Here is a 20662-nt window from a genome sequence, read left to right on the forward strand (position 1 = left end):
TAGCACAGCCTTTCTGAGTCAGCTTCCAAGAAGGATACTTAGGATATTTCCCTACAGTCTTTAAAATTGTCTTCTTTTTTTGCATATTTTTTAAAAATTTATTTTTTATCTTTGGCCGCATTGGGTCTTCGTCACGGCATGCAGGCTGTTCATCGCGGCACATGGATTCTCTCTAGTTGTGGCGTGCAGTGTTCTCTCTCTAGTTGTAGCGTGTGGGCTCTGTAGTTGTGGCACATGGGCTTTCTCGTTGAGGCACACGAGCTTAGTAGTTGTGGCACGTGGGCTTAGTTGCCCCGCGGCATGTGGGATCTTAGTTCCCCAACCAAGGATTGAACCCACATACATCCCCTGCATTGGAAGGCGGCTTCTTTACTACTGGACCACCGGGGAAGTCCCTAAACTTCTAGTTCTTAAAGGAATCAGTTTTAAGAGACTGCAAAATAACTGGGGTGCTCGTCAAGGAACTGCTACGGTTGTATTGTCCAGTCACCCATCAGTACAAGAAGGAATATCTTCCTTAACAACATCCTTGTGGTGATTTCTGTTTACGGAGAGCTCCCAGAACGGGTTAGTCTGTTCTGCTGTATGGTTCTCCTTGTGAAAATCATTTTCATGAAGACCTTCCCTTGCTCCCTTGGGATAGATCCTTGTGTCTTTTTTTTTTTTTTTTTTAACATCTTTATTGGAGTATAATTGCCTTACAATGGTGTGTTAGTTTCTGCTTCGATCCTTGTGTCTTTCACTGACGTCTTTCCATGACAGGGGTTTCAGAGTTTTCTGGCTTGGCACCGTCGAGTGCCACCATTGCTGGGTTTCTCTGCTTGGGTGACCGTGTCTCTTCCCCTTGCAGCACAGCCATGGCCAAAGATGAGCGAATGAACCTGCTGTCCTTCACTGGGAGCACTCGGGTGGGAAAACAAGTGGCTCTTATGGTGCAGGAGAGGTTTGGTAAGTGTTGGCTTTATATCGAGCTTTTAATTCCCTCAGGTATGGATATGAAATAAAGGTTGGGTTTTTTTCCTTGTCTCTTTCCATGGAGGCACCAGCTGTGTTTATTTGAATGTCCAAGTGAAAGGAAGGGTACAGTTAATAGTGGCTTAATATTAAGGAGATAGCAGATTTAATAGCATAATTTGGAAAAGGATGTCATTCCCTCCCTAAATGACCATAGTAGAATCATATCAAATGTACTTATCAATTTCTATCAGACTGGTTTGGCAAATAAAAAAGAAAACTGACATTTAAACAGGACCAGTGAGAGTACAGGACCTAGAATGAATGTTGTGTAGAAGACTTACATCTGTTTTTCTCTCATTTCTGTTTCATGCATATATGACTGAAAAGGGCTGTAAGACATAGCTTTGTATGCTCTACTTTATGGCTCATTAAAGAGGTTTTCTGGGATAATATTTATGGTCAATTTTTGCCTATTTTGCTGATTTAGACTAACCCTAGCATAAGGTGAGATTCGAATAGTTAATCTGTCAGCTATTTTGCTATATGGGCATTGCTTTTATAAAGGAAGTTTACAAACTATTAGAGCTAATAAACATGGTTGGCAAGGTTGCAGGATACAAAAATCAATTGTATTTCTATACATTAACAACGAGCAATCTGAAAATGAAATTCATAAAACTTTCATTTACAGTAGCATCAGAAAGAATAAAATTCTTAGGAATAAATTTAACAAAAGAAGTATAAGTCTTTCACACAGAGTACCACAAAGCATCATTGCAAGAAACTTTAAAAGACCTAAATAAATGTAAATACCTCCCATTTTCACTGTTTGGAAACAATTTAATATTATTACTGCCCAAGATCAGTACTGTCCAAGTGATTTGCAGATTGAATGCAATCCCTTTCAAAATGTCACTTGGCTTCTTTGTAGAAATGACGAGCTGTTTCAAAAGATCAGGACTTCACTGGCGGTCCAGCGGTTGAGACTTCGCCTTCCAATGCAGGGGGCACGGGTTTGATCCCTGGTCGGGGAGCTGAGATCCCACATGCGTCGCAGCCAAAAAACCAAAACATAAAACAGAAGCAATATTGTAACAAATTCAATAAAGACTTTAAAAATGGTCCACATTAAAAAAAAAAAAAAAAAAACTTAAAAAGGGCACACCATCAAAAAAGTGAAAAGAGGGCTTCCCTGGTGGCGCAGTGGTTGACAGTCCGCCTGCCGATGCAGGGGACGCAGGTTCGTGCCCCGGTCTGGGAGGATCCCACATGCCACAGAGCGGCTGGGCCCATGAGCCATGGCCGCTGGGCCTGCGCGTCGGGAGCCTGTGCTCCGCGGCGGGAGGGGCCGCAGCGGTGAGAGGCCCGCGTACCCCCCCCAAAAAAAAAAAAAAAAGTGAAAAGAACAACCTATAGAATGGGAGAAAATATTTAGAAATCCTTTATCTGATAAGGGATTTATGTCTAGAATATATAAAGAATTCTTACAATTCAGTAATATAAAAGACAACCCAATTAAAAAATGGGCAAGCATTTGAATAGATGATTTCTTCAAAGATAAACAAATGTCCAGTAAGTATGTGCAGTGGTGCTTAAGATCGTTAATCCTGCTTCTCCCACTAGAAGATACTGTCCTCCTCCCTATGCCTCCTTTTAACTCAAAGCGGTAGTTTGTAGTTCTCTTATAAGTAGTACCATTAGTAGGATTACAATTTTTAAATGATGCATCTGCCTGTCTTAAGTTGTAGGTGCTTTTCCTGGAGGGGGTTGGTGGTTTTGAACATGGTTAGGGAGCACATAGAGAATTGGAAGGATATGGAAGGTACAGATGGAATTGTCAGATCTTATGGTTATACTGTATTGGGAAATTGTCATACAATTTTCCAAAGTGACTGCACCATTTTATACTAACTGGAGTTTTGGGGGATATAATTTTAAACTTAGAGAAATTCCAAGACTAACTCAAGGAATTCCCATATTCCCTTTAATGAGTTTTACCAATTGTACCATTTTTAAAATCACTTTCTCTCTACCAACACACACACACACACACACACACACACACACACACACACATATTGTGAGAGCATATTTTTGAACCTTTTGAGAAAATTGAAGACATTGTATTCCTTTACCACTAAATGTGTTTTGTGTATTTCCTAAGAACAAGGACATTCGATCATATAACCATGATACAATTATTAAAATCAGGAATCTAGACATTGATGCGATGCTCATGCTTTTTTTTCCCCTTGAAAATTTTTTAAGAGTTACAGTTTATTTATTGTCATGCTGTTTGTTTTTTTTTGTGTGTGTGTCATGCTGTTTTAAATCAGAAAATAAATTAAAACAATTGGGATAGGCTATGATTTGAGGCCGTGTAGCTGTGTGCATTAAACAATGAAATAGGAATTAATTTGTGTTTATATATGTTAAAGGGAGAAGTTTATTAGAACTTGGAGGAAACAATGCAATTATAGGTAAGGCTGCCTTTTCTTCTTTGTTTGCGTGATTTCTGTTTAGAATATCTTCAGTAGCCATCCTGTATGTATAGAACTTGTGTAAGAACTCATCCCTTTTATGTTGTGTGTCCCATGCTTAGGAACTTTCCTTGTGAGACAGGACACATGGTTTGCAGGCAGAGATAACTAGGAGGGAAAGGCGTTCATGTTTGGAAAATGTTACCTGAGGCTTAGAATCTGTGTATGAGAGTTTCTAATGTGTCATTGTTTCTTGTTTTCCTTCTGTTTTTTGAAAACTGGCCACATGTTTCTCTAGAATAAATAAGTAAGTAACTCTATGTGACCTGCTGTTTCCAAAAACATTAGTTCGTCTTCAGTGGGGTATTGAGTGCTTTTACATTGGGAAGGAACACTTCCTTAAGGCATTTTATCATTTACCTATAGTCTTGGAGATTATTTAATTCACTTTTTCACTGGTTTGACACAAAAGGAAATAGTCTACCAGCCTAACTTCTGGATAATATGATGAACATCAGTTGGTTGAGACTTCATAGAATCATGAATTTTATGCTAAAAACTTGCTAATTGTATATTGCCATCATTATCATCATGTTTAAGTGCTTATGTGTTTGTGGGGTACACCAGAAATATAAAAATTATATGGTGAGGGGTTTGTTTTGGATGAACTTCTGATTTCGTAAAAGAGAGAGTTGATTAGAAAATATAGTTAGCGTTTATTGATCAGTGGGTATGTGTCAGGCACTGTGCTCAGTTTTTTCATGTGCAATATGTCATTTAATCCCCACAGTAATCCCATGAGGTAGATGCCTTTATTAATCTCATTTGAAGGTTACACCCTGAGGCTTAAAATGATTATGTGCCTGAAGTGACAGAGCCAGCATTTGTATCCTCGCAATCAGACCCCAGAGCATAGCTCTCTTCCTAAAACTCCTTACTATCATCCATTAGTACCCCAGATAATGTTATCCCATTTTATGGATGAGGAAACTGAGGCTTAAAAAGTTAAAATAACACGATGAAAAAGTGGTGGTGATGGATAAGAGCTTCGGTCTGTTTGGTTGTGTAATCCACCTTCTTAACCATCATGCTAGTCTGAGAATGCGCTTAGACTGGACAGGGGAAAATTGAAGATATAAGAGGGAATTGGGACTGTAAGTTTCTGGAAGGGATAGAAAGGAAGGAATTATAAGTAATACAATGGATCGATGGACGGGTAACCTTGTAAAGACTATGCTAGTTTTTTCTTTGGAGGGCAGAAGAGGAGCAGGAAGGAATAGACAAAAGTAGAGAGCAGTCTGAAAGTGATTTTGCACTGATCTCTTCAGAGATGCAGAGGAAGCAGGAAACGGCCTTGTGTGTGATCACTTTGAGATTTTCCTCGAAGTAAAGGGTGAAGTCGTCTGGAGCAGGACTAAAGGGCTGGAGGGGTTTGAGACATTTGAAAAAGCTTCTGTAGCGGGGAGAACAAGAGGCATTTTAGGGAGTGGACTGATGCAGATGAGGGTGCAGAGGTTGTTGGAGAGCTTGGTTTGATGGCGGTAATAAATCAGAAGGATCCCACTGACTTCTCTGTGGGCCCAGGGAAGCTGCCATCTAAATGGGTGGTGGGGTTGAGACTGGAGGCAAGTAAGACTGACAAAGACAGTGGTGCTTTTAGAGAAGAGACCACATGAAGGTGCAGAGAAGGCTCAGTCAGCACCAGAAACTTCAGAGAGGTGAAAGATGAAGAGGTCAGAGGAGGGGGAGCTCATTGCTCTCTTCTCATATCATTTTCTTTGGGAGAAAAGTTGCCTCTGCGGTATGAACTTGCTTATTTTACAAGGATAGTTCTGGCGTTCTCTCACTGCGCTTTCTAAAGGCATCATCTTATACCAGTTAGTAAAGTACCTTGTCTGCCTACCTCACAACACTGATGGATGTGTTTCTGCTTCCCTAAGCTTTTGAGGATTCGGACCTCAGCTTAGTCGTTCCCTCAGCTCTCTTTGCAGCTGTGGGGACAGCCGGCCAGAGGTGTACCACTGCGAGGCGCCTGGTGAGTGTTTCTGCGTGGGCACGTGAGAGCGTCCTCTTCTTCCAGTGCTGCTTTTCAACACATTGTACTGTTAAGGAGGTGTAGTAGAAACACTGCTAGAAACGTGTATTCCCTGGATGTGGTTGGCAAGCACGTGGCCCTGCTGCTCTGTTCTGTGCTCCTGGCAGATGCTGCTGGTCAGTGAGGGACTCTGCCTTACCTCCCCAAGCTGAACGTGGTCCAGTCCTCGTTGACTGGAGTTGGACGTGGGTGATGAGACCTGCTTTCAGTCCTACACCTAGAACAATGTGGACAAAGTCCCTTGTCACTTAGAGAATAAAACAAGATAAACATTTGAAAAATTCACAACTATTTGCTAAACGGTAGACAGTCTTAGCTGTCACGTAAAAACATTTTAAGTAGTAAAATATTTTAAAAAATTAAAAATTTTTGGCTTATAGGTCAAGTCTTAGATTTGACTTGATGTGACGTAGTTTATTGGAAAGTAAATATATGTGTGTTCTCTATATAAGTGTATAAGTCTGCATGCATATATATAGGACACATTAATATTAAGTGCATGTGAGGAGAGTGGTTTCGCTTCAGTGTTCGGGGTTTGGGAAATTTAATCTCCACACTTAGATTTGAGCTGGATTTTAAAATGTTTTTGTATGAGGTACAACCTTGATTTTCATGACTCATACTATTGAAAAACTGGGCCAAACCAGTTTTGATTAGGTAGAAAATTTGGCTACAATTGCCTTTTTAAATTATTATTGTTGAGTTTTCCTCCTGTAATTAAAAAAAAATAATAAACAGTTTACAATTGAATTATGGAGGAATTGGCTTTGGGTTTTTCCTCTTACCCACAATGAGTATGAACAAATTCTTTATAAGGTTGACATAATCTAAATTAATTAGAATAGATAAAAATATAGAGAAATTAAGCCTTTACCTTTGCCATAACTTTTCATATTCACTTTTTCCTGTATTTTACAATGAATGAGTATCTTTCCTTTGTTTTTATATTCCTCAGTTGACGTGGTATGAATTGCGGTATGAACTTGCTTGTTTTGCAGGGATAGTTCTAACGTTCTCTTACTGCACTTTTTTCTTTTTTCTATTTATTTGTTTATTTAAATGTTGCTCTGCGGATTTAACCGGCAGAAACCCAGAGCCTGCACTTTCTAAAGGCATCATCTTACACCAGCTAATAAAGTACCTTGTCTGCCTACTATGATAGAATATCTAAGCTGCGATGTTTGTAAAGTATTTATAATTTATTGAATTTGTTCACCTTAAACATTTATTACCTTAAGGCTAAGAAGGAAACAGGGGTACTCCAAAAGATTATAATCTTAATTACATGGTAACTATGAAATGACATTAAAGTCAAGCATTTCTTTATTTGGTCAACCTTTATTTTTCCTTTGTGTTCTGGAGCAAATATACATAGCCAGGCTTTATATTTAGTGTCAAATATTGGAGGATACTGTTAGTCATAACCCAAATCAATTTTTGTAGGGACTGTAGTGCTGTACAGAAAAATCCATTCCAGTACTATGGACCTCTCTGATTTATCGTTGGCCCTCTGTATCCATGGTTCTTCCAAATCTGCAGATCCAACCAGTTGGGAACCATGTAGCCCTGTAACATTTACTGTTGAAAAATAGTTTTATACAGGTGGACCCGTGCAGTTCAAACCCATGTCGTTCAAGGGTCAACTGTATAGATCAGTACTGTTAAGAAAAATTGAGGGAATTCCCTGCTTGTCCAGTGGTTAGGACTCTGTGCTTTCACTGCTGAGGGTGCAGGTTCAATTCCTGGTTGGGGAACTAAGACCTACAAGCTGTGCACCACGGCCCAAAAAAAAAAAAAAAGGCTGGGGGAAAAGAAATTTGTGCATTTTTAACAATTTCGTACATTTATTTGTGCTATTTAATAGTTCATTTATATGTACTAATCCCTTGAATGTTTCTTTTTTCATTTAGTTTTTACATGAAAGCATTCATGATGAAGTTGTTAATAGACTTAAAAAGGCCTATGCACAGATCCGTGTTGGGAACCCGTGGGACTGTGAGTATCTGGTTGATTCCAAAGATGTTCCTTTTTGACAGATGGTGTTATAAGAGTTTCTGATTTTCTACTTTTATTTTTTTCCCTTTCCTGAGAGGCCCGAGGGAATACAAAGCAGTGTATTTTGCATTTGGGGTGACACGTCTGCTCCTAGTTTAGGATCTCAGTGCTTGACGTGGGCCGGTGGGTGAGCTTGGGAGATGGTATTGAGATGGGATGAGTTTGAGAAGCTTTTCCCTCTTCACTTCCCTCCTCCCAGATACCACCATCCTCCCTCATGCAAGAGTCACCTGCCTGACTTTTCTGCTTCCACTTCTGTCTTCCACCATAACCAAAGTAATTTTTAAACATGTAATTAAATAATTCACTCTCTTGCTAAAAACACTCATCACTGTTTGACTAAAACTTGGATGCCTTTTGAGACCCTTTTTGCAAGCTCACAGTCTTTTGTGATCTGACCCCGGCTGCGTCCCCTTCTGGACCCGCTGTGTGCCATTTGCCCCGTTGCTCCCGGAGCTCCAGCTTCTCCAGCCTTCTTTCAGTGCTCTGGACATTCCAGGCTCTGCCCTGCTGGAACTGCTCTTTGCCCAGTCCTTCCCACCTCCTCACTGAGGCCTACCTATATCTTCCTTCTTACTCTGTCTCACGGTCACCTTTAACGCTCTGCTTTCTGACAGCCATACAGAGGGAGCATCAGCCTCTTCCCCTTAAATTGTTCACCGACTGCTGGTTCTGTGAAGTTCTTAGAGAATGATCACCCTGTAATAAGCAGAGCCTATATTTTTACTGCAGGACTCTGATGAATTGATAGCTCGTTCCCTAGATTTGGCCCTCCGTGCTTCTGTATAGAAAGCTTATGAGGACCCAGCCATACCTTCTTTTGTGCATATCTTCTGTGGCTGCTTTTGCACTACATTGGCGGAATTGAGTAGTCATGGCAGAGACCACATGACATGCAAAGTATTAAATAGTTACTGTCCGGCTCTTTGCAGAGAAAGGTTGCTGACTCCTGCTCTCAACTGAGGGGGTATATGAAGGGATTGGTCTGTTCATTGGGAAAGCTGTTTAATTATAAAATGATGTCAGTTAGGGTGAAATGAAGAGCATTCTTTTTTCTTTCCAGCTAATGTTCTCTATGGGCCACTCCACACCAAACAGGCAGTGAGCATGTTTCTTGGAGCAGTGGAGGAAGCAAAGAAAGAAGGTGGCACCGTGGTCTATGGTGGCAAGGTAATGACAACTTGAGATCAGGAGTGACAGGTTCTTTCTTTTCCTTTCGCACAAGCAGGGCTCTGGGTAAATTGATGAAGGGTGCCTGACTGCCACTTTTCTTTTCTCCATCCCTTTTATAACGGGGAAATACATATTTTAAAGAATGACAATGTAACATGAATGGAAAATTTCTGGAAAGACACAACTCAGAGCCAGGGTTGCCTATGAATTGAGTCCCTGGGAATTTGTATGGAAGGGAGACCTCTTTTTCATGGTATGGAAGACTGTATTTAGTGCAATTTAAAATCCGCATTTAGGGCTTCCCTGGTGGTGCAGTGGTTGAGGGTCCGCCTGCCGATGCATGGGACATGGGTTCGTGCCCCGGTCCAGGAGGATCCCACACCGTGGACCATGGCCGCTGAGCCTGTGCTCCGCAACGGGAGAGGCCGCAGCGGTGAGAGGCCCGCGTACTGCAAAAAAAAAAAAAAAATCCACATTTAGTAGTGATTATTAAGTCATTTAAGGCAGTGAATCAAAATAAAAAACATACCAAAAGCATTTTTAACACATATTACTATTGTCGATGAAAAATTAGTTGATTTAAGAAAGAAATGGAAATTTTTATTTGAGCCAAATCGAGGATTATAACCCGGGAACAGCACCTCAGAAAGCTCCGAGAACCGTTCTACCTGTTAGAAGTCAAGGCAGTTATATAGGTTTTTTAGACAGAGGGCTGTACATTGAATGACGTATCTTTGACAGTTTACACAATCTAGATCTAAGCATCTAAGCGTCATCATGGCCCCTTACAATATAAGGAATGCTATCTTTTAAGGAGTTGTCTTGGTGGTGCTAGGAGAATGTTGCTGTTTATGGTTGAGCAGGTATTTCTGCCAATGGGGAGGTTTGGTTGATGCATGATACAGATACACAGTGCACAGTTGAGGGGAGAGAGGAGGCCATAGGGCAGAGAAAGTTTTTGATGTTTAAATTTTTCTTGTCTTCCCATAAAATATGAATTTCATTTCACACTATATTTGTTTGATTCTTGAGATGTAGATTCAAGGCGTTTTCTTCATGTATGATAGGAATTGTCTTCATCCTTGAATAAGCTATACATATAATTTATTATCTACAATTTATTTTCACTTCTTTAAAAATCACTGAAAACTGAGTCTCTTGGCAAAGCTCTCTGAGAAGCAGAATCCTTCTCCCTAGTCTCTCAACGTTGACATACCCACATCTCATTGGATAGAGATATGTATGTGTATTTGTACTTTTTGTTACTTACCTTGAGTTTTTTTAAGCATTTTAACTTAATCTTTAGAAGTAGCTCTTTTTTCCCCTTTGTATAATATTTACTTAAGTTACATAATGCAATATGGTATTGTAATAACAAATACAGCTGCCACATACAGGGTTGGGAGTAAATACAGATGACTCTTGGTAAACGTACAGCTCAGAGGGTAAGAGCAGAATTACACAGTCACCCTGGAGAGCTGACCACCAGCCAAGCAGCTTGCTGCAGGCATCAGAATATTTTATAGAAGTTAAGTGGAGATGAACTAGTAATTTGGTTATGTGGAGGTTAGTTAGGAGAGTGTCTATAGTATACCCTTTTAGAGCTTTTGATTTCTGTATTAATATGTTAGTTTGCTAGGGCTGCCATAGCAAAATATCACAGACTGGGTGGCTTAAACAACAAATTTGTCTCACAGTTTTGGAAGCTGAGTCCCAAATCACGGTGCTGGCCGGGTTGATCCTTCCTGGTGAGGCCTCTGTCCCTGGCTTGCAGACGGCCACCTTCTCTCCATGTCCTCACATGGCCTTTCCTCCCTGCTTGGAGAGAGGAGGTCCCTGGTGTCTCTTCCTCTTCTTATGAGGAATTATTTCTATCTGATTAGGGCCTCACCCACATGACCTCATTTAACTTTACCTCCTTAAAGGTCCTGTCTCTAAATTTAGTCGTAATGGGAGTGGGGTGGGTTTAAGGCTTCAACATAAGAATTTGGGGGTGTGGGTATGGGCACAATACAGTTTGTAACAGAACAGGTATAGATTACCTCTTAAAATTATGTGAAGTTAAAAATAACCACCAGCGTTTTTTCCCTGTAACTTGGTCATGATGCACGGCACAGCTCTCTATCCTTGACTCCTTTATTCTATTTTTTTTCTAACCAACTAAGTTAGAACCAATAAGAGGCAGAGAAAATTTTCATTCATGATGGGAGGTTATTTTGGAGAAATAATTCACTTATAAATGGTGTTTATTTTTTTTTTCTCAAAATTATAAACAAAGATGGTATCCTCTGACTTCAGGAACCAGAAAACAAAATGCTCTTGTTTTTATTTCCTTTCTCTACTGCAGGTTATGGATCGCCCTGGAAATTATGTAGAACCGACAATTGTGACAGGCCTTGACCACAACGCGTCCATTGTACACACAGAGACTTTTGCCCCAATTCTTTATGTCTTTAAATTCAAGGTAAAAAACTGGATTCCTTCTCTCTTTTCTCTAGTTCAACATTGAAACAAGTGAGAAGACTAGGAGAAAATAAAGGTATATTAAATTTCAGTCGGCCTTTAGGGAGGTTTTAGAAAGTCACTCCGATTAGTAAAGATTTGAAGGTCAAGGACAAACTATGATGAGATGAACACTTTCAACAATAGAGCATAAGCTAGCTTCCAGGGGAATTAAGACAAGTAGAGGGCCAACATTGAAATTTATGGAGAACATTGCCCTCATCACCTGTATCAGCTGTGTTGATAGACTATGAAGTCAGCTTCTGCACAAAAGGGACGAGGTAGTTTGATAGTCTGAGTGCTAAGTATCAGTGGACAAAATGAGAAGATACAAGGGCAATTTGTAGACATACAATTACAACTTGTATCAGAGGACAGGCTGTGGAGGTTTTAACAGATAAAGGTAACTAGAGGGTCTCCTTCCCAGCCCGTGACAGGCCCTACCATGCCAGCAGATGTCTAGAGATTGAATCAAGGCTTGGCTGTGCCATGATTAACAGTTGAAGGATGATGAGATTTATACCTTGTTGCAATTATATGATTGCACTAATTAAAATCTTGCTTTAAGTTGTCTATTATTGTTTCACATAATGTGACTACAGAGTGTAATTTCATGTTTTGCCTTGTGTCTGTGTTTGACTGTGAGTTCCTGAGCAAATCATTTAGCCTCTCTTGCCTAATCTGTACATTAGGGATAATACAGAGCCTGTGTCATTGGGTGAGGATTAAATGTATAAATGCATGCTCAGTGCCTAGGTCAGTGTGTTGCACATAGTAAGAGCTCAGTAAATAACAGCTCTTATACGTAGTGGCTTGAATGGAAGAATGTTCTCATGTTTTTCTCAAAGTTCAGGTAAGGGGAAAATCCCACAAAGCACTGTACAAGATAAACAGAATTAGGAAGATGTTGACTCCTTAGTTTCCTTTTGTGCACTAAAATTATACTGGTAAATTTCACGAAATGAGTGAAATTTACCAGAAATGAGTTTACTATTAGTCAGTTTGGACCAGAACAGTGTGTATCATCTAACAGCTTCCAATGCCTGTCCTTTTAGAATGAAGACGAGGTCTTTGCATGGAATAATGAAGTAAAACAGGGACTTTCAAGTAGCATCTTTACCAAGGATTTGGGCAGAATCTTTCGCTGGCTTGGGTATAACTTTGTCTATTTTGAAAACTTACGTAAGTCTGATTTATGTGGTGAATGGACTATAAAAAAAGAAAATGAAACCATCATAGGTGAAAATATTTTTTTAAATAAATTTACTTATTTATATTTTTAAATTTTGGCTGCGTTGGGTCTTTGTTGCTGCACGTGGGCTTTCTCTGGTTGCAGTGCGCGGGGGCTACCCTTCATAGCGGTTGTGGTGCATGGGCTTTTCATTGCGGTGGCTTCTCTTGTTGCGGAGCATGGGCTCTAGGCGCACGTGGGCTCAGTAGTTGTGGCTCGTGGACTCTAGAGCGTAGCCTCAGTAGTTGTGGTGCACGGGCTTAGTTGCTCCGTGGCATGTGGGATCTTCCTGGACCAAGGATCGAACCCATGTCCCCTGCATTGGCAGGCGGATTCTTAACCACTGCGCCACCAGGGAAGTCCCCTATTTTATTTATTTATTTATTGTTTAGCATTGAGAGTCTTAGAGGTTTTGTTTGGATTATTTATTCATTTGTGTATATTTGTTGTGTGTGTGTGTGTGTGTTTTTCCTTTTTATTTATTTATTTATTTTTAACTTTCACATGTTTTGCTTTCACTTTGCCTCCCTTTTTACACACAGCCCCAAAGGATCAGACTGTGGCATTGTAAACGTCAACATTCCAACGAGTGGGGCTGAGATTGGAGGTGCATTTGGTACGTAGAGAATCCTTTCTCCTTTTTCATGTTGGCCAGTTTATTAGTCTGCCGGGGCTGCCATAACAAAATGCCAGACTGGGTGGCTCAAACAATAGAAATGTGTTTTCTCACATTCTTGGAGGCTGGAAGTCCAAAATCAAGGTGTTGGCAGGTTTGGTTTTTCCTGAGGCCTCTCTTCTGGCTTGTAGATGGCCGTCTTCCTCCTGTGTCCTTGCATGGCCTGTTCTCTGTGCACGTACATCCCTGGTGTCTCTTTATCTTCTTATAAGGACATTAGTCTTATTGGCTTAAAACCCCACCTTTATGACTTCATTTAACCTTAATTGCCTCCTTAAGGGCCCTGTTGCCAAATACAGCTAGCCACGTTCTAAGGAATTGGAGGTTGGGGCTTCAACCTATGAAATTGGGGCAGGGGAACACAATTTAGTCCATAACAGGTGGCAAAGAAAAAGCACTAGTCTTTTAGAAAAGTTTGACCAAGACACTGAAATAATAATCTTATCTGGTCTGACATGCTCGAGAGAGCTTATGCTCTATATTCAGAGTTATTGTCCAAGGTCCTACATTTTATTCTCAGATGCAGCATCATGTTAGAACAGGGGCCCTTCAGCTGAATTATGTGAACTCCTGAAATGGCATCTGTTTTCTTGGGAGACGCTTGAAGACCCCAAAAAGATTAAGAACCTCTGCTTCAAAGCCAGAAAATTTCACATGAAAATTTCTGGTTTTTATTTGCAAAGTGGGCATAGTAAATATTATACATTATCTTTTATCTTAGATAAAATATTGAGTTGTTTCTTTTCATTAGGCCCAGCTCCTCTTTTCTCTTAATGAGCCTGGGGCTCTTGATGCTTAAACTTAGTAGTAATAGTAAAAGTTTTTTTTTTTTTTTTTTAAAAGAGGCCTTCCCAACAATCATATATTAACTTATTAAAAATTATCCAAAATATAGTAAAAACAGATTGCATTATTTATATATATATACACACACAGAGAAGTAAAACAAACATACATTAATACCTGTAAAATTTAAATAATTAGAAGCATTTTTTTGAAGCATCCTTTTATGCATTTTAAAGCAGAGGGCAATTACTATTCAGCGTACAGACATTGATAAACGTTCCTGATTTCAGCTTAGCTGTTTATCTCTGTGCTCCACTATTAAGTGAGTGTCTGCTCCTTCTGTAGGCCCTCAATCCCTGTTTGCCGCCCATGCCTTCTCTCTCCAATTGACTCTTTTATTTCAGCCTTTACAGTTCATTTCTAAAGTTTTTAAAAAGTCTCATTAATGGAAAAAGCAGTTCTGCCCCATACTTTGCTTTTCCTCCTCCTTTCCCGGAGGCAGCTACTTTGAGATTCTTACTGAAGGAAAAAGGAAATTGACCTTTGAATTTACTTCAGTTTTTCTAAGTAATGTGCTTTAACTGCTCTTTCACAACTTTAGACATTATGTACTGACCCTTTGTTATCATAGATTAACTTTCTTAAACCCTCCCTCTCTTTTCCTGTGAGCTGTTATTGCACAGGGTGAGGTCTAGAGAAAACGAGATACTAAGTGTCTGGCTCCTAAGTCTTCTCCCAGTGTAGTCACAGAAGATGTGCTTAATTCTTCCTGCATCGGATTGTGACAACATATGTGAAACACTGTCTACCAGCAAAGCATAGAGACTCAGTACCCAAGGCTTTTATTGGGGGTCGGTCACACAGGCAACCTCTGCCTAAGCACCCAAATTCCAGACTCCCTGAAGGAAAGCAGGTATTTAACATAAACCACATTGTTTGCTCAATGAGACAGTGTAGGGGACTGTTTAGCCTACAAGTTTCCAGATGCCAGTAACATTGTAAGCAGACCTGCTATGTCTTTTCTGCACAGATTGTAAGTTTTTTCTCAGCCTTTGGAAGCTATAACTTACTTGTCTTCTGGTTTCCATTACTGTGGTTGAAAAGCCCAATGATTTCTGGTCTTTTTTTCCCCCATTTCAAAAAATTTGGGGTCTGTTATTTATGTCTGATGTTCTGAAATTCTTCAGTAATATGCCTCAATGGAGATCTTGGTAAACATTTTTGTTGGACAGTCAATGGACCAGTAATTGGCCTTAACATTGGGACTCACAGTTTTTAGTTCTGGGAAGTTTTTGATAGTTTTATTTTGTTTTGATAGTGTTTCTTTGACAATTTTTTCCCTTTGATTTTTCTGTATTTTAATTTCTAGAACTAGTATTTGAATGTTATCTGTTGAAGAATTATCTAATTGTGTTATTTTTTCCCCTCTTATTTTCCATCTCGTTAGTCTTTTGGGGAGATTTCCTCAAACTTTTCTTCAAAACACTTCTATTGTTTTTTTCTCCTCTGCTCTTACTAAAAACGATACTAAGTGTCCTTTTGTTTGTTTGTTTTTGTTTTTGTTTTTTGCGGTACGCAGGCCTCTCACCGCTGTGGCCTCTCCCGTCGCGGAGCACAGGCTCCGGACGCGCAGGCCCAGCGGCCATGGCTCACGGGCCCAGCTGCTCCGCGGCATGCGGGATCCTCCCGGACCGGGGCACGAACCCGTGTCCCCTGCATCGGCAGGCAGACTCCCAACCACTGCGCCACCAGGGAAGCCCCCCTAAGTGTGCTTTGAGGGCACGCTTTTAAACAGTACCCTTTTCTTGTTTTATGGAATCATTATCCTTTTTGTAACCTTTAAAAATAATATGACATTTAAACATTATAAAATCAGTTTATGTATAACGTAGAAAATAATATACAGATAAGCATAAATGGGAAAATAAAATTACATTTCCACTATTCAGAGGTTTCCACTCTTAACACCTTGGTCTAATGGTAAGTTTTTTTTTAAGGTGCTTCCTGACATTTCTGTTTTTTTGGTTAATTCCTTTTACTTTATTTTCCAACCTAGTTCCCTTTTTCCCATTTGGTTTGGTCTCTGTCTTTTATCTGTTTGTTTGCAGAGGGGATACTCTGGCTACCTGTTGGTCAGGTGGCTCTGGTCTCCTGGTGTCTTCATTTCTGTGATCCTGAGTAGGAGCCCACTCAGAGGCACTGCGCAAGATTCATGAGCTGCTTGTGTATTTCTCTAGGAGGAGAGAAGCACACTGGCGGTGGCAGGGAGTCTGGTAGTGATGCCTGGAAACAGTACATGAGAAGATCTACTTGGTAAGGAAAGGCTTTGGGAAAATGGTTTGGCTTTACAGCCTCTGGAATGTGCTTCCACAGTCTCCTACTGTCTGTTCTGTTCATGCAATTTCTCTTGATTTTATGTTTCTAACATTCCACAGCTCTCCCCTCCCAGAGCATCTATTTGGTGCTATTATTTTCCTACCCATCTTTCCAGCTTCAGCTAGTGCCCAGCGCCTGACTGTGAAACCGTCTCGGTAGTGGTTCCTGTCTAGAGACAGCACAGGAGCAGGACAATTGGGGTCAACCAGCAGGAGAAAGTGGAAGAGGCTGTCCTTTCAGTTTTTTTCCTTGGGTACAGTTACCACCCCTGCAGGCTGCCAGGGCAGTAGGACATGGAGGTGGGCAGGTGGGCTGCGGGCCTGGCTAGCGAGCTGGGGGATACAGCTCTGGGAATAGTGAGCACAAGCTTTGAAAGTGGATTAGCACGTTCACCCAGCCCAAGGGTAGCTGGCAAGGGAACCTGTTGCTGGGACGTTCTGGCTAGGAGCTGCTTTTTATTTGTTTTCTGTTTTCCCTCCCTCTTGGGTAGAAATCACTATCCAAGAGCGGTAAAATGGTGTGTGGGGTCAGGCCCATGTCGTGTTAGGTTGTAGAAAGAGGAGCACAGGGTGAGGAACCCAGGACACCGTCTGTCTCATTTACTGCTTCTCACTGGCTCTGGAACCTCTCGGGGAGGGGGGTTTCCTACACCTTCGCTCATTGTCTCCTCAGCAACTTCCTGTCTGTTAGGAATTTTTTTTTCCCCTCCAGCTTTATTGAGGTATAATTGACAAATTAAATCGTAATATATTTGAAGTGTGCAGCATGATGATTTGACATACACATACATTGTGAAAAGATTCCCACAATCAAGTTAGCACATCCTTTACCTCACAACAGTGTGTGTGTGTGTGTGTGTGTGTGTGTGTGTGAGTGTGAGTGTGAGAGAGAGTCAGAGTGAGAGAGAGAGCGAGAGAGAGCGAGCGAGCTTAAGATCTACTCTTAGCAAATTTCAAGTATATATCAGGAGTTTCTGAGTTGCTTTGGCTGTGGCTCCTTTACTCTCAGACACATGCATGCTCTTTGTCTGATTCCCATTTGTTGAAGTCAGTTATGTTCCTTTTACTTTTCTTGTGTACTTGAGATCTAGGGGACCAAGCATGTAGCTGCAGCCTTTTTGGTATCCATCTGACGGAGACACTTCCTCTCAGGAGAAAAGCCAGATGACTGACTAAGAGGGAATCTTTTATTTTCCAAATTATTATAGTTTTATTTTATTTCTATCAGAATGGGAATATCTGTATTTTTCCTCCTAATTCAGTACAAGTTATTGAGAGACATAAAGAAGATGAAGTTATAATCCCCATATTCTTGTGCCCTGAAAACCATTACTAACACATATGCTGTGTGTCTTTCTAGAATTTTGTATTTCTCGTATTTTTTCTTTTATAAAACTGGATCTATACTAATGTTTTTTGTATGCTAATTTTTTTCTTCATTAACTTATAACTTGAATATTTGACCTTGTTAATATATGCAGATCAGACACATTTTTTTAATGGCATAAAATTTCCTCTATTACGTGTATACTATCCATTTAATTTTGTTCATTTTTCCCCTCCCTTAGTACCATCAACTACAGTAAGGATCTGCCTTTGGCCCAAGGAATCAAGTTTCAGTAAAGTTGCTTTCAATTGACATTTCAAGTGTTTCAGGCATTGTTGCATCTCTTTCTTCTGAAGAAGACGAAGAAAATTACTATTTGCCTTGAATCAATGGATCATTTTGAATTTGACAGTGGTTAATCCCTTATGCTTCTGAAGCCTAAATCAAGAGACTTTTTTAAAAAATAAAAATTTTCATGACATAGCCTTAAGTAATAAAAGATAGATTCGATGGATTTTTATGTTACTAGTAGTTACTGATTTTTTTAAACTTTAGCATTATTTTTATAATTTAGAAAAATATAATGCATGCCATGGTAGGAATTTGAAAAGTACAGAACATAATAGGGGAAAAAATAGAAGTCTTGTCAGGAGGTGCAGGAACGTCTCCTGAGCAAGTAAAGAAATCGGTAGCAAGTATTGATTCATGTCACCCTCCTCAGCAGATGTTGGAAAGGGTGTGATTGAAGGGAGTGTCCCTTGTTTATGGAGGAGCATAGCACAGTATCCCTGTGGAACGACTTGCTGTTTAAGATGTCTGAGGGCATTCATCATTATCACAGCTTCTCTCGCTCAGGATGGCTTGTGTCACCACAGAAGAAATTTGGGGGGTGGATGGAGATTTTGCTCCTGCCCTACCTAGAACGTGCACCTGCTGACGACTGTGTGGAATTCTATGCAGAGCACACCTGGATTTCTTATGCAACCTCGGACCGTCGTCTTTAGCTGTTAGGCTTCCTTAGTTGCCCTTAGGTTTGTTGTCAGAATAACCAAGTGTGTAGCAGCATGTGTTCGCAGTGGACTCGGCATAGTTCACTTTTTCTTTCCTGGGAGTCCACGTCCTTCTCTTCAGAAGCTGCCCGGGAGCTACTGGAGTGATTCAGCCCAGGGCCCTGTCGAGCTCACGCTGGCTCCTGCAGTTCTGTCTTCCTGGCAGCCTTCACTCCCCTGATGGGTAGCAGCCACCACCCCGTCGACTCCTGCCAGACTGGACTGGGACAGAAGACTTGCAAGAAGATGACATCTGTAGATGACCTGATGTGTCAAGATATATGGAGAGATGTAGACACCTGGCAAAGAGTTTGGGGTTGAGTTATGGCAGAGAAGCAAGCAAATGAAAAAACCAAGCAATTATAAATTTATCAGGGAAGGAAAGGTATAACATGTTCCGCGGCCCAGCTGTGACTAGTGTTCACCCAGGTATGCTGTTGTCAACCTTGAATATTAAGCCAAACATGGACGATAGGCCTTCTGAGAGCATGTTGGCAGGAAAAGTTCAGGGTTTGAGGTAGGTCAGAGAGGCAGGCAGTTTATGTTCTGTAGTGGAAAATCAATAATGCCCAAAATTACAAAAGCAAGAAATAGAAACATAGGCTTATAAAAGATAGGGAGCTAAATTCTGAAAATATCATTGCTTCAGGAGAGGGCAAATGGGGGGTGGGGCATGGAGACAGGAGGGATTATCTTCCATAACAAGTCTTATAGAGCTATTTGACTCTTTAAATCAAGAGAATGTATAACTTTGATTAAAAATTCAAACCAACAAAAAAATGATGTCGGAGAATCAGGTGCTTGGAATCCTAGGCTTCCTAACCCCCTTTCCACCACCCCTCTCCCCAGCACACACAAACTGCACACTTGTGAGCTTCCCCTTATTCAACTAGGGACTCTAAATATCTCATGAAAGGATTGTGCTGAAAGCCAAGTTTCCTTCCATGTGTTGAAGTACAAAATAGATTAAAAGTATATGTGTATCAATACAAGGTTAATACAAGCAGTTGCCTAAGAAAATTACGCAGTTTGGGCATTTGTTTAAAAAAACCTTGCTGTGGTTTTTCTTTGTAAGTCACAACGTTAGGTATTGTAGCCCTGTCTTTAGTGTCTATAATAATGTCTGAAGAAAATAGTAAAGCACTATTTAAAATGTTTTTAGAAACCATGTAGTAATTGGCTATTTTCATTTTGTGAAATTGAGATTAATTTCGATTGAAATATTTTTTTATATCCTGTTTTTTCCAAGCATATTATTTTTTAACAAGTATTTCGAAACACGAGCTGTGTTGGTGTTTTTTCAATTTTTACATTTATAATTTCTCTCCAATCAGGTATGTATTCTCTCCAATGAGGAGGCTCTCCATCCTCCTGTGTATTTGCTAAAGCCATGCCATGGTGGCCAATATGGAATAATCTCTAGTACACTGGTGAGAGGGGGACCGGCAACTCTAATCTTAGGTATGGAAGTCAAGTTAAACTGATTCTGAAAGCTTTCATTGAAACTAATTCACAAATTTTCTACAAATGTTTCTAGCAACAAGGACATTTTTTGTCATGATGTTTATTAAAAAATTTTGGCCTTACATGTCCCTCTGTTTTTTACTGACTTAATGAAAGTTACTTATTAGTATTTTTAACCACAGAAGTTAAAATTTACATTTGTGTGTGTTATTGCTGGCCATGTGATTTAAGGTGCTGGGAGTCCTGTACTGCTGGTTACTGGTTACACTGAGCCCCTTGTGACTGTCTGCCCCGCCTTGCCTGCATCCGGTGTTACAGCCATACTGCCAGAGTTCCCAGCTCCCACAGTGGACCTGAGTGGCTGTGATTAGCATTCCCACTGTATGGGATGGTAATAACGCCCATCCCAAACAACTGTAAAGATTAAAGGAAAAAATTACAAAAGTAATATAGTGCCTGGCAGTGGTAAGAGCTCAATAAATGTTGTTATTG

The 20662-nt window shown here is 40.4% G+C and overlaps 1 protein-coding gene across 2 annotated transcripts in view; it reads left to right on the plus strand.

Annotated features, from left to right (window-relative positions):
• ALDH7A1 (aldehyde dehydrogenase 7 family member A1) overlaps nucleotides 1–20292 on the plus strand; it is a 39196-nt gene extending 18904 nt beyond the window's left edge. The window contains exons 9-18 of one of the 2 annotated variants that reach the window (XM_004279856.4): nucleotides 851–948; nucleotides 3396–3437; nucleotides 5378–5472; nucleotides 7443–7527; nucleotides 8651–8757; nucleotides 11108–11224; nucleotides 12318–12415; nucleotides 13036–13109; nucleotides 16193–16268; nucleotides 17899–20292. In XM_004279856.4, the coding sequence (XP_004279904.2) occupies nucleotides 851–948; nucleotides 3396–3437; nucleotides 5378–5472; nucleotides 7443–7527; nucleotides 8651–8757; nucleotides 11108–11224; nucleotides 12318–12415; nucleotides 13036–13109; nucleotides 16193–16268; nucleotides 17899–17953 (847 nt within the window). In that variant the 3' untranslated portion in view covers nucleotides 17954–20292. The remainder of the gene's footprint in view (nucleotides 1–850; nucleotides 949–3395; nucleotides 3438–5377; nucleotides 5473–7442; nucleotides 7528–8650; nucleotides 8758–11107; nucleotides 11225–12317; nucleotides 12416–13035; nucleotides 13110–16192; nucleotides 16269–17898) is intronic. The other variant, XR_004476862.2, reaches the window with a different exon arrangement.
• Nucleotides 20293–20662: the final 370 nt, after the last annotated feature.

The sequence above is a fragment of the Orcinus orca genome, chromosome 3 (assembly GCF_937001465.1).
Source record: "Orcinus orca chromosome 3, mOrcOrc1.1, whole genome shotgun sequence".
NCBI classification, from domain to species: Eukaryota; Metazoa; Chordata; class Mammalia; order Artiodactyla; family Delphinidae; genus Orcinus; species Orcinus orca.